This window comes from Eucyclogobius newberryi, unplaced genomic scaffold (genome assembly GCF_026437365.1).
Source record: "Eucyclogobius newberryi isolate DKJ021-1_F unplaced genomic scaffold, fEucNew1.0.hap1 SCAF_11, whole genome shotgun sequence".
In the NCBI taxonomy this organism is placed as follows: domain Eukaryota; kingdom Metazoa; phylum Chordata; class Actinopteri; order Gobiiformes; family Gobiidae; genus Eucyclogobius; species Eucyclogobius newberryi.
In genome coordinates this window covers 23,936,826-23,953,839 of record NW_027315735.1, presented here as the reverse complement: position 1 = coordinate 23,953,839, position 17,014 = coordinate 23,936,826, and the positions used below count along the sequence as shown (strand labels likewise).

Genomic DNA, 17,014 nt, shown 5'->3' with positions numbered 1-17,014 from the left:
GGCGCACTCCCACTTGTCAGCGCGTCGCACGCACAAATTCAAATGAGACTCCAAAGACGTTATGCGAACCTGCTCTGCCACGCACTCACACGCGGCAATCACAGCAATTTAATCTGCCGCAATTACCCAACGCACTTCCATCTCTTTTGACTTTTGAGAGACGCTTAAAAGTGCTCCCTCATCCGCGAATGGTGTCCCCGAGAATGTACTGTCTTTTCTTTGAGGGGAACTTCTATAGACACTGCTGGGGAGTCCGACTTGCAGAAGGAAGTGGAAATCGGGGTGTTTATCTCCTTTTATTCGAGCGTTTATCAGTGGAGAAGCCAGAAACGGTTAAAGATGTGATACAACTTTGCAACTCTTGACCCCAGAGCGAGGACAAGGGCTGATTACATACAATCTCTCGTGGTCCCAGTCTAATAGCTGTGTTGATAGGGTTAAACGAGGAGTCTCTGGTCTCCTGTTTACGGCTGCAGGCAGTTGATAAACACATTTACACTTGCAATCAGTCCTTCAGATTTAGCATTCTGTCATTTAATTGCCTCTTCTCCTTCACGCAGCATCCGAGGCAGCATGGCATCGCGAGCCATAACAGTAGTGACCCATGGAAAGAACAGAGATTTTGACTACAAAGGTAACGACTGTATTTGTTCACCATGAGGATTGTGCGGGAGCCAATCTTTAATTACTGTAACATCAGCAGACGCAGTGTCCAAATCACATTAAGATAAAAAACAATTCTCATTACAATTAGTGGGTAAAACACCCCCCCCACATGTCCTGTATGATTTGTCTAATTGCATATTTGGTAGTGCTGGGGAATTGTTTTGTGAAGGCAAAAAAAGAATACTCATACTTCCGAAGTGTATTGAAATGTATGTCTTATGTTAACTCAGCAGTTCATATCATATTTTAATCTTTTCTTTCTGTGGGTTTCAGAAAGATAAGAATGTAAGGCTGTTGCCATGGCGATTAACAATTTAAGTATAAGTCGCACCAGCCAAAAAATGCATAATAGAGAAGAAAAAAACATATATAAGTCGCACTGGAGTATGAAATGCGGTTGCAAGTGTGAAAATAACAAATAATATCACATATAAGTCGCTCCGGAGTATATAAGTATAAATATGTAAGTATATAAGTATAAATATAAGTTTAAGTTGCACCCCGGTCAAAACTATGAAAAAAGGTACAACTTATAGTCCGGAAAATACGGTAAATATTAAAAAGTTGATGGAGAAAAATCCTCAAACAGACCTCAACAGGTGACTGAGTCTGCTATGAAGTGAACACAACCTATTTCTTTTGGAAGTCCTAGTATTATTTTCCATTTGTGCAGTAAATATTGAGTTGAGTTAGATATGTTGAAAAAATATCTTAAAATATAATCAGCAATTCTACGACATTTGACACATTGTACTGAGGTGTGTGGAGATACCTTGAAGTTCACACTCAGCTCGTTCTTTCAGGGCTGAAAGTGCACTCCAAGCCCCTGTCGGAGGAGGACAGAGAGTCAGGCATCGGATCCACCCTGGACCTCCCCAGCAGTTTCGAGGGCCACGAGCCACATACCAATCATGTATTCAGCACCTTGTCAGTCACCGCGGCAGACAGGCGCCCCCAAGAGACGGGTACTTTGCATTGCACGGAGCCCTCTGTGGCTGTCTTTTGGGATAGAGGGACCACATGTTCATTTGATAACAACATCAACTAAAGGCGCACAGAGCCAGGAGGAGCAGGCCATCTGGGGTGTCACGGCGGAAGGTCGGGGTGCACCAAACACTGTCGGACTACGTGGACGCACTCTTAATGCTGGCCGGGGCAAAGAGCGGGACAGAAGTGTGACTAGTTGTGTCCAGTGTGTCCACAGACGCCAAATAACATTCACTCCATAAGAGATTTGAAATATGCTTTATTGTGGCTAGAATAGATAAAGAGATATGTGACTTCACCTGCTTGTTTCCATGGGGATGTTGTTTCTCAACTGGAATCATCCACATTATGGCAAAATAACTAATATCTATACGTGGTATTTATTTTTATGACTGTTACTGCTCAAAAACACATTGTAAAACATGTATTCTTACTGTGAGTGGACTCGTCTCCTCGCAGATCTGACCTGGAACTTGACCTTGTGATGGCCTGGCACTTGTTTCCATGGAGACAGATAAGTTTAATGCCATACTTTGGGACGATTAAAGGAAAAGCAACAACATCTCTATGGAGACAAGTAGATGGCGGACCCTCGAACCAGAAAAGTTACATTGTGCACCGAAACATACAAGAAACATACTCTATAAACCAATTTAGTTTAGATTTAAATAATTAAAGTAGCAAAAATAGATAGATTTTCAAAATAAACATAAGTAGATTTGTCAGGGACCATGTTCAACAAGTCATAAAAGTCATTAATCTTACAAAAGAAAAGCACTACAATCCCTGCACTCGTGAACATCATATACATTTCATAGTTTCCTAAATATTATTATTAGATATTATTGCTGAGGAAAGGGAATCATTACTGTACTACAATAAAAATCGTAGCACAGTCCCCATCTGAAAAAGGGGTAAAATAAATACATCTATTTCATCTCCATATTTCTGTTTCCATTTACAAATAAGTTCAGATAAACGTCTCTCTCGTATCCAAAGTCTTTACACAGATGTGATATTGAGGTCTGTCTTCATTGGGGTGATCACAGAGGTGGTGACTTGTTTTTCTGACAAAAGCTGAAACCTTCTTTTAAAAGTGTTTCCGACCGCGCAGCGTGTTCACCTCGTTGCCGTTTTCCAGCAGGTCTTACACCAATCTCCGCGGCAACTCCAATTAACATCAAGCAGCTTTTAAGTGGACTGGCAAAGATTCCTCTCCTCCTCGGCCTCCTCTTCCTCTTTGTTTGCTCTCTGGACACGCTGAGCTCTGCCTTCCAGTTGACAGGGGGTAAGTGGAGCTTTGGGGCGGATTCACACTGATTAAGTTCAACTAGAGGTGGGGAAAAAACATCAAAACATGGATAATATTGCCCAATTAGCGTATACTAATAGAGGCAAAAAAGGACAGACACTTAAGTAATCTTGCAAGTGTTTAACGTGATATTTTAGTAGTTTATTTTATGCTCCATTCATGTTTTGTGCTAAACTTGAACCTCAACCAAGACACAGGTTTTAGCACATTCCTGATGAATTGTGAAATATTGTCTGAATAGAATTGGACAATTTATCAACATTTTATAATATTGTGACTGTTATTTTGAAAATATGCAAAATTTGAATAACAAGTACATTGTTTATTTTAACATGAAAAATTAAATAAAAGTTCTGTTGTAAACTTTCAGATAAGGGTATAGGGAGATAATGACATGTTTTTGCACATTTCTGTTGGTTTGGCACAATATATCAAGCTATAAAACGAATATTGACTAAATATAATTAGTGTTCACCCCTATGTTCAACTGTACAAGTGAGTTAGAGAACAAAGTCGGGAAAATATGAGTCTTCTCTTCAAGCGTTGCCATTTGACTTTTGTAAATTTAGCCAAGACTCACATGAATCTAAAAGGTCGGATGTGCTCTTTGTTGTTTGAAAAAGGAACTACAATCACAACTTAATCTGGGTTTATCTGCTTGGTTTGCTTATTCTTACATTGACAGGGCCATGCCTTATCTGAAAGTTCAGAACCTCAGACAGTCACTAAGCTGTAACTACTGGAAGCTGCTGATAAACGACTGCTGATTATTTATCAGCGCTCGTGCAGGTGCTCGGCTTTTACTGTTGAGTATTCAGCTCTGAGTCGGTTTAAGTTTGTAATGCAGCCGGATTTAGTTGTAGGAACTGGCAACGCACAGTGAGGGAGCTCATTCTGGTTTCTTTTTGGATAATATTAATAATCTGTACGGTCAAATATTGCAAATTAGTCTTGGCTAAAAATATTGCAGTGTGCCCTGTCAAACAAATAAATAATAATAATTGTACAGAGAAAAGTGTGTGCTACGGGCGGCACAAGTTCAAAATCATGAGCTCTTCAAGACGCCATGGGAAAGAACCAGAAAACAGCGAAGAGAGGAGGTCTGAGGCACTCTGACATAAGAATAATAATCCACAGGGCAATAACAGGGAGGAAAACAGGCACATGAATAAGTAATAAGTCTTGTCAACCAAAACACAACTTGCAAACAACTTGGCAATCCAGGACAATGTTTTAATTAATGCATTAATCAACTTCACAGCGGTATACAATCAGTAAAATACAGTTTTGATTTCAACATATCTACTCGTTTAAGGTAATGTTTTTGAAATATTAAAGGGAAAACTCCATAATTACATATCTTGTCTGTGTTTAATGTGCGTTGGTGGTGTTTTTGAACAGGGAAAGTGGCTGGGAGCATCTTCCAGGACAATGCGGTGCTGTCCAATCCGGTAGCGGGGCTCGTGGTGGGAATACTAGTGACAGTCCTGGTGCAGAGCTCGTCAACTTCCACCTCTATCGTGGTCAGCCTAGTGGCCTCTGGCTGTAAGTGCGGACGAGACCCGCTGCATAACAGAACGAAACATATTTATTGACTGGGAAAATAACAATTTGCGCTGGAGTATTTGTGGAACGTCTTTTGTAATGCATAATAGAGCGCGGGATGATGACAGAACATGGAAAAAGATGCCCTGGTGTGTCTGCAGTCCAAACGAAAACACTGATGGATGAGCAGTAAATGCACTTTTTTTTTGGCACAAGCCCCAACCTGTCTTTGACTAAACAATCTTAACAGGCTGACACGTTATTGCCAACTGCAGGGCTGTACGTCCCAAAATATATTCAGCCTAAACAGATAAATTATTAATATTGCCTCTAAGGGAGATTATGTATGCAGTTATTCATGTGCAAAGACAAGAGTACACTGCAATAGTCCAACAGGAAAGAAAAAAAAATCAACATTTGGAATAAACAAGATCTTTTTTCTCGCTAATCGTAGAACTTGGCAATATGCACCGAAATATGTGCTGCTTTCGTGTTTATGGGGAAGTCAATAGAACTGTAACTGTCTAACATGGCCTGTTTGTCGCTATGTTTGTGCGACAAGCTCCAATCACACACAACTACTAAAGGAACAAAACTGAACAAAATGTTTCTTTGTAGTTTGCACCAGCAGCAGATGTTTTGGGGTTTTGCTGCGTTCACTTGGGTAAAACGCGCGTTGCAAATGTCTGTATCAAACTGCATTGCTTCTGGCCTTTTCCAATTCCACTTTTGTACCCCTGATACACTCCATCTGGGTGTTCAAAATACAACCAGCACTTATTTTGATGGATCTAAAGCCCATAGACTAGTGGGATTGTGTGAAGGCATACAAACACGCCTTAAACCTTTCAAAAGTCTTTTTCTCGTCCTAATTTGAACCAAAATTGCTCCTGAATAACCACTCCAGCTGACTTACCTGTAAGTGTCAACTGTGCGAAGCGTAAGGGGTTTGGATAATGAAAATGATTGCAGAAAGAGGCTGCGTTTTGGACCGGGATCAGTCAGGATCATCAGATAAAACCAGTATATACAACTGCCATGCACAATTTACGATGCGCGGCAGACCATTATTGTCCAAGGCCGTAACCTCAGCAGATCTGTTTCGGATGAGTTCCTGCCCCCCTGTCTTTCCTTTTCAGCCTCCGATGTCGTGATTGATTTCAGCATACCGAAGCTTTCTCTGCCTTCAAAAGCTGTGTTCAAGATAGCCCTGCAGAAGATTACAGCTAATTATAGACTAAAGACTAAAAAAAGCGAAAGTGGGATGTGGACATTTGTGTGCATGTGTTTGTCAGTGTGTTCATGTCAATCACAGATCATTCGTATTGAAGGTGTTCTTAAGCGTAGGCCAAGCTGTTTGAAAGGTAGATCCATTATTGGCAAACCTGCGGTCGCCGTGGCTGCATTAGATCATTCATATAATTTACATAATGTATTACTATTCACAAAAGCTATTAACCTATTCTCCGTGTTGATTTTGAATGCCGATATGTGACTAAAATCTTAATGCAACACTCGGAAAGGTGATGTTTCCCTGTGTGTGCTGCAGTGCTGGAGGTGAAGCTGGCTGTTCCAATTATCATGGGAACCAATATTGGGACTTCAGTCACGAACACCATTGTGGCCATGATGCAAGCGGCGGAGAGGAGCGAGTTTGAGCGGTAAGTGTGCAGGTGTTACGAGGGGAAAGGGGAGAGAAGAGCTGCTTTACCATCAAAATTAAGTGCAAAGATGTGCGGAAATGTCATAAGTGTCAAGTGTTGAGTGGTTAAGAGAAAACATCTGCTGCTCCTGTTCTGCCTGCATCTTCCTGAGTGCAAGCTGACATAACTGTAATAATAATGGCACACATCAGTCACCTTTTGGCATAAAAATACACGCGGATGTAACTCACGAGGAAAAATAAGTGGCCTACACTTGATAAATCTTTCATGAGACACGTTCCGTCAAGACGCTCAGTGCGGCCAAAAAAGTTGAGCCGTGATAAGCGGATTAAGGCGCAGACATCGGCGGTAGGTGAACACATCGATGTCTGCAGGGCGTTCGCGGGCGCAACCATTCACGACTGCTTTAACTGGCTGTCGGTGCTGGTGCTGCTGCCTCTGGAGGGGCTCACCGGGCTCATGGATCAGATGTCCCGCTGGATGGTCACAAGTCTCAGTCTCCACACGGGACAAGAAGACGCACCCGAGCTCCTCAAAGTCATCACCGAACCAGTCACTCAGCTCATCGTGCAGGTAACAGACGGAACTAAGTACTGTCCCCCTCCTCCACTGCTGCCTAACAGGTAACGCCGGAAGATTCTACTGCTGCCACATCGTTCTACCTCAAAGCCTGTGAGTGTAGTTAAAAAACGCACTGTAGCTTTCAAATTATAAATAAAACATACTTGTCCAGTAGGCATTTTGTGACCAACACGTCTTTTTTTTCCTTTTCCCCTTGTCTCCTTCTTTCAACAACCTCAAATACTGACTTTCTTTTGCGGCTAAACCAGTGGTTCTTAACCTGGGGTCGATCGAACCCCAGGGGTTCGGTGAGTCAATCTCAGGGGTTCAGCGGAGGTCAAGACACACATCCGACTCATATGATTCGTGTGCTGCAGGGAATTTGGTGCGAATTTTGGTCGACTTGTGACTGTCGTGATGTACGTCCTGTGATTTCTTTCATAATATTTTAGACTGAATCAAAGTCCACCTTTCTGGGCAAAGTCTTGGTACCAGCTTGCACCTAAAAGGGCCAAAAGGACCAGGGAAATCGACCAGAGTCTAACCTGTATCAAAACCCCGTTTGGGATAAGACCTGTCACCAGGCCAGCGTCCCAACAGACTAGCATGTATCAAAGCCCTCCTCCTGGGCTAAGACTGGGCAATAGCATGGCCCCAAGAGGGCAAAAAGGACCAGACCAGAGCCCCCAGAGTCTAGCCTGTGTGAAAGCCCTCCTTTCTGGAGCCAGCCTGGCCCCAAAAAGACCAAAAGGACCAGGCCAGAGTCCCCAGAGACTAGCCTGAATCAATGCCCTTATATCAAGGCTAAGACATGGCACCAGCCTGGCCCCAAAAGGGCCAAAAGGTCAGCACCGGGGGCCATTTCCCTTGTCCTTTTCTATAACTACTATACTATAATATAATATTGTAGAAAAAGCTTCAGTTGTAGTCATCTGGACTCAGTTAGAAAAATTAGACGTTTCGACTCTCATCCAAGAGGCATTGTCAATAAAAGAATTTAGATCGAGAACTCCGATATTACAGAGAATATTACAGGGACATTACAGAGAATTTTTAGACAACACGAAGTCCCTGTTTATTTTAAACCAGGTAACACTTTAAGACAAAAACTGGTTCATCCTAAGGACAAGTTGCCGACTCAAAAACAGAGCAATGTAGTTTATTCGATCCAATGCAGTGAAGAAAGCTGTAAAGAACGTTACATAGGAGAGACTAAACAGCCTCTGCACAAGAGGCTTTATCAGCACAGAAGAAATACAAGTTCAGGACCACATAGCGCCGTGCATTTCCATCTTGAAGCCTCTATCTATAATGGAATACTGAACCCTTGGAAAGGTAGAAGACCAGGACCAGGACATTTAGATGCTAATCAGGTACTCAGGGTGGTTGAGCCAGGGTCTCACTAAGACAAAGAGGATACTAATAGCCCATTAAAAGTCTGAATAGGCTCGTAGATACAAGGGGGTGAGTTTCTGTTGAAACAAACAACTCTTTCCACTTCAGGAAGGCTCCTCCCAATGGGCTGGACTTACTACAGTATTCTGTGGTAAGAATACTGTAGTACAAATATCGGAGTTCTCGACCTAAATTCTCTTATTGACAATGACTCTTGGATGAGAGTCGAAACGTCAATTTTTTCTAACTGAGTCCAGATGACTACAACTGAAGCTTTTTCTACAATTGAACACGCCTGGACGAATGAGGGATTACGCCGACATATAATATAATATATTTGCGAGCAATCCTTTTCGAGGATGCCGGACATAAAAATGAAGACACACTGATTTGCAGTAGATATTCATTATGTTTTTGTTTTTGTGTGAAAATGTTGCACAGTTCCTTTTGTGCACCAACAATATATATACCTATGTTTTGAATTTGAAAAAAACATTTTTAATTTTTCGAATTAAGAAGGGTTTGGTGAATGCGCTTATGAAACTGGTGAGGTTCGGTACCTCCAAAAAGGTTAAGAACCACTGGGCTAAACGGTTGAGGATTCTCGTCTGCCATTGTAACAAGCTAAACCGACTGACTAAAGCTAAACCAAGCTGAAAACTCTACAGTTCGGAGAAATCGCTAAGAACTGCGGCGCTGGAGTAAACAGCGCAGAAGGTGCGCACGTAAATTACATACGCAAAGCACGTAGTCTAGTCCATTACGCTCGGAACGTTGTGAGTTTGATTGACAAGCCTCTCAGGCTATTTTTAACAGATATTGACAACTGAAAATCCTCCATACAACCTCTAATTGATCTTGCTGTGTCCAGCTCATTTTTGTTAATTAGCCTTTATTGTCTCCATAGGGAACTTGACTTGTCGTCCATTGACATGTGTCTTTTATATGTTTTTTTAATGACTCAGAGTTCTATTTTGGCCATGATAATTGTGACATAAAATATCAATATTGTCCCAAGCCTAATGCAACACTATACAGACTGTATTTACTGCATTTATCTGTCATTTCTTTTCAGCTGGACAAATGTGTCATCATTGGAATCGCCATGGGCAACGAGGGCATGAGGAACAGGAGTTTGGTGAAGCGATCGTGCCAAACTGACCTTGTTAGGGTAATACCTGCTGTCCTTAGCTTCAATTAAACAAAACACTGTGAATGTTTGGCTCATTTCACACACATTTTTGTTTTGCCATTTCTTCCTTTGCAGCCCACTCTCAATGCCAGCCATGAACACTGTAATCATTCCCATTACAATTCAGAGTTTGGCAGAGAGTGTAAGTTTCTACTGTTATGTTTCTTTAGCCTCCCACATCTATCTGCACAAACAATGTACTTTTGCGGTGTGTTTTTCCTCACCGCTTATGTTATGTTTGCTTTTCCTCGCAGGCAGGCACTTGTTTGCGTCCACACAGCTGTCAGACCTGACCATAGGCCTGGTGCTGCTGGCTGTCTCGCTGGCCGTCCTCTGCTCCTGTCTGCTGCTCCTGGTCAAACTACTCCACTCACTCCTCCAGGGACAAGTTGCAAAGATCATCCACAAAGTCATCAACACCGGTATAGTACATTGGTCTTGAAGGGGCTTTTCGAGTTGCTATGGAAGTGGGGCAATGATGAACGGAGAATATAGAATTGACATGACTTTAAGGGAGACACATTATGCTTTTCTTCAGGTACTTAGTTTTAAAGGCGCAATGGACGATTTTTCGGCGATTTGAGAACTCAGGCGGAAGTGTGTATGCGCACTCCCCCGTGCGGACTGATACAACACACACGTGCGTTTGTTTATTAGCACGACGGATCACATCGCATCTCTCGTCTCCCGTAGATTTCCGTCTCTTCTGAGTCAGCTCGAACTGTCTCTCTCCGTCCTAATTTTGTCCCGTACACTGAGGGAACTATATTTTGATAGATCAATGCGCTTAGACACGCGGAACTGTGCTGCTCGTTGGGACGAGCTGCCCGCGGCTGCAGGTGAGCAGTAGGTGCGTTTTATGATTGATACGTGGCAGGACTAATCAGCGGTCCACGCCACGAGGAAATGAGACTCAGATTTGGGCCAAAAAAATCGTCCATTCAACCTTTAACTATAACATAAATAGACCATAATTTTACATTGTGTTCATTGTAACACTCAATATTGGTCTAAAACGGCTAAGTAATAGAAACGGGTTCAATGACTTCCTGTTAAAAACTGCAGGACTAAGGACTAGGATAAGCCCCGCCTCTTCATTGTGACGTTTCACCGTAACAAGCAGCGGGTTGTCATCTATGTGGTTTTATTTCTGTGACGTTTTAGAACACTACATATATCACCCAGCGTCTTGATTTTTCAAATAATCTGCAACTGAGTACAGAGACGTGGGTGGGGATAGGGGGTAGGTGAAAACAGACATTTTCTGAGAACTTAAGCCTCAGTTGCAGGACAATATTGGATTACTTAAAAATCAAAAGGACAACTCTGAGTAAACTAAGGATGAGAAAACACCGTTGTAGGTTACAAACTCATTAAAGTCGATTTAGCAAAAATATGTCTCTGGGAAGGTTATGTTTTCTGTGCAATGATGATGCTGTGAGGATATTGCCCTCATAGATTCTACCAAAGGAGGACCGAGTTCAGAACACACGGTCTATTGGAACATAAAAATGCATCAGCTTTGAAGGGTCCACTGTTATTTCCTGCCTCTACTGTCTCTTAAGTGGCGGGAGATTGTCAATAATAGAGACAGATAGAGGAAATTAAAGATGGCCAACCCGCTCCTTACAATTTCATCATCTAAAAACGACATATTTTTGAGTTGTGAAGCTAACAAACATCAAAACATATCAGTGGAACAATTTAAACTCAAATTGGATGTACGTTTAGAAGTTTATGTTCCCTTTCCGTGCTGCTGGCGCTTCCGTCGGTGCAGCCGGACAGGACATAAAGTCACAGCTCAGGGATGGTGTATGTTTGTTCATTTACAGAGTGCGACATAAGCCCAAACTAATGGCTCCCCTGCTGTAAAGCTGTAATTGGTTGGCTAGCCACTGCTCATTACAGAAACGGTGTGTTGTGTCTCTCAACAAGAGACGGATCACTTATTTACAGCAATAATTATGCACGGCTATATAGTTGTATATCACATAAGCAGTTTTCATTTCATCGCATTTAATCAAAGGCTATAAACCAAGATTACATGAGTTTCAAGACATCTTTTTCACAGTGTCGAACAAATAATCACCAGATGTTGGCTCAAGCTTAATATTCTAGTTCAGAGATGGCCGATTTTGCAGATTTTGTCAGCATTAAAGAACGAGGAGCCGTGCGTAAAGCAGTTTTAACGCACAGCACTCACATCCGAGTGGTTTAATGCGCCGCCACACACTGAAATGACTCACTGGTGAATCTGAAAAGCCTGTTCACTGTCCTTGAATGTTCGAGTGTTTTTTCTGTGTTTTTACATGAAGCTAGTCCCCTCTCAGCAGTAGAGCATTTGTTTACATGTTGCTATGGTGATGGCCAAAGTGCAGTGGTGGTGGAAAATACTTTATAATTCTCTATACAACAATGACAATTTTAAATGCTTTTTTTTAGGTCAAGGTTTTAGACGGCAGACTGATGTTTTCAACAATAAATGTTCATACTTTGCTAATTAAACGTTGTGGTCATAGTGCTGATAAAGCTCAAGGCCAATCTGTCCAGGAAAGGTCAGATTGTGTCCAGTAAAATTTATTTTTATTTTTATCGATACTTGCTAAAATGTGTAGGTCAGTTTAGTAAATGTCAGTTTAGTATTGATTAGTGTGTGATTTTTGATACTTTTATAACCAATGCAGTGATATAGATTGTGTTTTGTAATTTTTTTTCTATAGGTTACAATAGGAAGAGCACCAGATGAGCTTTGATGATTAAAACAAAATTGAAACAAAAAATGTCACATAAAAACAACATTTGCATAATATTGTTTAACCAAATGCAATAATACACATTTTTTTTATCTTTCTAGATTTCCCTGATCCATTTGGTAGGCTCACTGGATATGTGGCCATGTTTGTAGGCGCTGGAGTCACATTTGTTGTCCAAAGTAGCTCCGTCTTCACCTCTGCCATCACACCCCTCATAGGTATGTAACGCATCGTCTACATTTTATACGGTTTGTTGATATCCTTTACAACCAGGATGTATTTTCTACAACGCCATAAAGGATATAGCCACATCTGTTGTAGTTACAGATGTGTCAGTGGCTAAAACTCCACCTTAATTTGCATAATACATTGCTAATCGGTTTACACAGAAAGCGGTTTGGGCACATTATCAGACAGAAATTCACCATGGCTTCTCCAAACAGGGAATTATTTAATTAGAAGAATAACTGAAAAAAAACAGCAATTCAGTGATTGTTTCTGCTCTCTGATGCGTAATATTGCCTTACGAGTATTTAATAGCTAATTACGCCTTTATTATTTCATAATTAATAGCAAATTTGTCACACAGGAGATTACCTTAATGGACCCCTGGTTTTAATCAATGCTGTTGTACACACATGAATTGAAGTGTATACCAAAAGTAAACTATATGAAATGAACAAAACCTCAGTAGTATTTCAGCTTCACTAAAATGATATAAAATGACCTGACACCGCAGCTCTTTATGAATTGTCACCCTTAAAGAAGCCTGCATTCATAATTAAGTCCTCAGCCTCTCACCAATGATCCTAAGAAGTGAGTGACAACAGCTTTGTGATGTCAGCCCACTTCAAAAGTAATCCTTGTGTGTCAGATCAAAGCACTGGAGCGTTTCAGCTGAAAAGATCTGGTGCTGCAAACTAATGTGTGCACCGACTTTCACTGCTAAAGTCTGTTAAATCAGATGGCACTGATACGCATTTGCCTAGCGTAGTCTAGCGGGCAGAGGTTAAGACATTTAGGGGGCGTCATCAGTTACACATTCGCCACTAAACCCAAAACCAAACCTGAATTAGACCGAAACTAAACCATGACTTGAACAGGACCAACCCGAGACCACATAAGGGCTAAAATGGGCTCAATATAGGACAAAATAATAACAACACACCCTTAGTATATGCAGCAGTGGTAAAGGGACACTTTTTTGTGACGATGTTAAGCCTCTACATTGTCCCTGTGTTTATAATGTGAGGTGTCTCTGTGTGCCGGTGACTCCAGGTCCTGCTCCATGGAAAGGCTTTTGCTCTGATTCGTTTAGTGCGTGTCTTTGGGGCCGTTGTGTCATTCATTGTCTCAAAGTAAAGTCACACAAAGATAAATAAAGTCAGATAAGTTTTAAGAGCTGCTCAGCACTGGCTCCTGGCTGACATCGACAGTGGAATAATGCGCTGTATTAAAAAGCTCATAAAATGGACCGAGACACGCTCATAAATTGAACATTTCAAGGCCTTTGCTCTCTGTTCTCCAAGATTAATTTATTGCCCTATTGTCCTTAAACAGACGTTGCATTATGGACCCTAAACAGACATTTAATATAATAAATCATTAGTTCTGCATGGACAAACTGCTTTGCACCATTATTAAGAGAATGAAGTCCCAATCAATTCTGTTTCCAATCTGCCATGACCACAAAATTGCTTTCTGACTAATAAGTAATTATCCAGCCAAAGAGGGGCATATTTTTGTTAATAGTAATTGAAGTTTGTGATGTTATTGTTATGTCGTACAGCCATTACTTTGCCGAAGGCAGAAACAGTGAAAATTATGCATTCAAAGTTTTTCATTTTCAGCTGTAATAATTAACCAGCCTGAGGAGCAAAGCACACCAAGGAGTCTGTATTTTATCATCACCGACCGCGCTCTTATCAATAAAGCATTCATCGTTATAAAGCCACACTTCCCCCACTTACACATCGATATATAAATCAGCAAAATGTATTTGCTTTAAACATGTATTTTTCACTTAATACTGACCTGGTATAACATTAGTAGTTCTGACAAGTGACTCTCTTAATTACAGCAGCAAATTGAGTTGATTGATTTGTGGTAGAAAGTAACAACGTATAAAAGTTGTTATATTTGTAGGTGTCTGTACTTTGCTTAAGTACATTTCACTTTGGATACTTTTGACCTTTACATCATCATCACATTTTCGGAGCAGATATCTGTACTTTCAGCTTCACTGTATTTTGAACATGTCTTTTCTCTGATGTTTGAGACGGCTTGAAATGTCTGAAGTAAATGTCCAAACTTTAAACAAACAAAAATAAATAAAACTAAAGCAATTTGGATTATTTCAGCAAATCAGCATTTTTGGAGTATTTCTTTGCCCCTGTATCTGTACTTTAACTCAGTAGTGGAAAGAGTAATGAATATTTGTGTTCATGTAAAAGTACAGTTGCATGACCCAAAATATACTCAATTACAAGTACTCGGACCAAATGTACTTAAGTAAAAGTAAAAAGTACACAAGATTTTTTCAACTTTTAACATTGTCTCAGTGTAATTTTAGTACAAAACTTGATTAAATAAACAGTTTAAAGTGGAAATAAGTGGTTTTAGGCAGCAATATGCATAATCTTTGAGCTCTGGCCAATCAAAGCAGGAGATGCAGCGATGTTTTGTGTGTTTGTAGGTTTAGAGAGAGGAGCAGAGAAGGGTGACCTCAGACCAAACATTTTCCTTCCATTTCTTCCATTTCTTTCCATTCCATGTCTTCTCAGGAGTTGGTGTGATTAGTTTGGAGCGGGCCTATCCACTCACTCTCGGCGCCAACATCGGCACCACGACCACAGCTCTGCTCGCTGCCCTGGCCAGTCCTGGGAACAAACTTGCTGCTGCTTTACAGGTAAACGCAGCTTTCATCATTGTTATTTGGACGCAGGAACAACACTGGCAACTTCTCCTTCGCACAAACGTTTTCATGAATATATTTTACACCTATTTTCTACAAAGTGAAGAAGAATAAAGCATATGAAGGGGACAACCGGGAAATCAAGAACAAGCTTAGATGCATTTTAAATTGGTGTATAATTACATTGAGACTTGTTGACAGGTTGCGCACGTACGTTAATTCTAATATGAGTTCTCTCCTCTAGAGAAATAGTTTCATAATCCCCTCTTTTCTTCACAGATTGCACTGTGTCACCTTTTCTTCAATGTGTTCGGCATAATTCTGTGGTATCCCATTCCCTGTACGCGCCTCCCCATAAGAATGGCTCGCGTTCTTGGGGAACGAACGGCAAAATACCGCTGGTTCGCGATCCTTTATCTTCTGCTTTTCTTCTTGGTGCTACCCTCTCTCGTTCTCGGGCTGTCCTTGGCCGGATGGCGGGTGATGGTTGGCGTCGGCGCTCCCTTTTTGGGCGTGACAGTTTGTATTACTTTGATAAACCTAATGCAGAGTCACAGTCCGCGGCATCTTCCCAGCATGCTCCAGAACTGGAACTTCTTGCCCGCTTGGACGCGCTCTTTTAAACCTCTGGACCGCCTTATCACCAGGGCAGCTGTGCGGTGCTGCGGCCTGGCCCAGGATTGCCACAGCGAGGTAAAGGAGCAGAGAGACGAGTGTGTCGCTAATATTACCACAAGTGAAAACCAAAGGACTGAACTAGCCAACCGTGATCTACACCTGGCGTTCAACAACCCGGTCCTGGATTATTCAGATGAGAGCCCCGCAGCTGTGCCAGTTTTCAAACTGAAAGGCTTGGAGAGATGCAACAGTACTCCATTATAGCTCTTTCACTGTGAACAACTTTAGAGAAAACCTTTTAATTGCAATCATTTGGAAACCTTTTCTGAGTCACGTAACATCTCTAAAACAGGTGCACATCATCCAGGTCATATTTAGGTGTGAATAAAAGTGCAGCTCTAACAGTCTGGGGCATCTGTGGTAAAAACACAGATAAAGCAATTTCTACGGCAGAAGATCTGATATTAGCATTTTTATTGGACACTTGCGATACGGTCTTTGTCAGCCAATCTGTGTTGGACAGGAGACATGTATTTACTTTTTTTTGTGTGTGAATTTGTACAAATAAATCAAATCAAACTCAATCTCAGGGATTTTAATGTTGGCCTTTGAGATTACAATCGCACATTTTTACTCTGAAACCTCCCCCCAAAAAACAGATACTTGGAGTTTGCATGTTTTCTTTCTGCCAGACTTGATTAAATTACCATGCTAAAAAGAATACCAAGCTATCTTTTCATTTTCCCCCTCATTGCCGAAGTTCTTCCAAGACAAGAATAACAATTTAACAAAAAGTATAATAGTATTAATAGTCACTTTATTTTAGAATTTACTTAGTACCCTTCATTTGACCCATCCTACAATGACCCTGGAGCGACCTGTCAAGCTTTTTGCATGTTTTAAGTGTAACCTCCACCCCAGCACCACCTTTGCCCCTCAGCACCATATTTACAGAGTCTAATTGTCTTTCAGGCTTTATTTTCACCACCACGTGTCTAGGCTCTGGGGGAAGATTCCCATCACATCCTGCTCTGCATTCATTCATTCATTCATTCATTCCAGGCACCAAACCTAATATATTCATGAATATATAATTCTTAGTTGTATTTCATTCATTATCTTCCTGCACATACATCATCTTCATTTGAGTCTCTCAAAGTTGAAACGCAACATCCCAATTTGTCCAAGGGCAAATTGTTCAGCTGCAGCCAGATAAATCCCAGACACAGACAGGTGCTGGAATGACTACCTGGATAATTTGTCTTAATTTACTCTATGAGAGGTCATAATTTTCTGCTTCATTGGTGCTTACCAGCTCAGTGGATTAAAGCTCCCATCTGAATAATACATTTTATATTATTATATTAAAAATTATACTTTTCATCTTTCTTCAGAAGTGATTAAATA

General features: G+C 41.1%; 1 protein-coding gene across 1 annotated transcript; it reads left to right on the top strand.

Annotated features, from left to right (window-relative positions):
- Nucleotides 1–564: 564 nt before the first annotated feature.
- On the top strand, nucleotides 565–16,083 carry slc34a1b (solute carrier family 34 member 1b). The gene is made up of 12 exons (XM_072433561.1): nucleotides 565–634; nucleotides 1,470–1,631; nucleotides 2,798–2,941; nucleotides 4,367–4,510; nucleotides 6,060–6,171; nucleotides 6,549–6,747; nucleotides 9,206–9,301; nucleotides 9,398–9,482; nucleotides 9,577–9,744; nucleotides 12,177–12,293; nucleotides 14,859–14,983; nucleotides 15,269–16,083. Exons 1-12 carry the CDS (start codon nucleotides 574–576, stop codon nucleotides 15,869–15,871), a joined length of 2,016 nt encoding a protein of 671 aa, XP_072289662.1. The 5' UTR covers nucleotides 565–573; the 3' UTR covers nucleotides 15,872–16,083.
- The last annotated feature ends 931 nt before the right edge of the window (nucleotides 16,084–17,014 follow it).

What these genes read in the sequence shown, in the direction of transcription:
- slc34a1b (XM_072433561.1), top strand. Translation starts at nt 574, where the DNA reads ATGGCATCGCGAGCCATAACAGTAGTGACCCATGGAAAGAACAGAGAT. An exon ending in TCACTCAGCTCATCGTGCAG is followed by an intron (nt 6,748 to 9,205) that starts GTAACAGACGGA and finishes ATTTCTTTTCAG; the next exon opens with CTGGACAAATGTGTCATCAT. An exon ending in CCACAAAGTCATCAACACCG is followed by an intron (nt 9,745 to 12,176) that starts GTATAGTACATT and finishes TTATCTTTCTAG; the next exon opens with ATTTCCCTGATCCATTTGGT.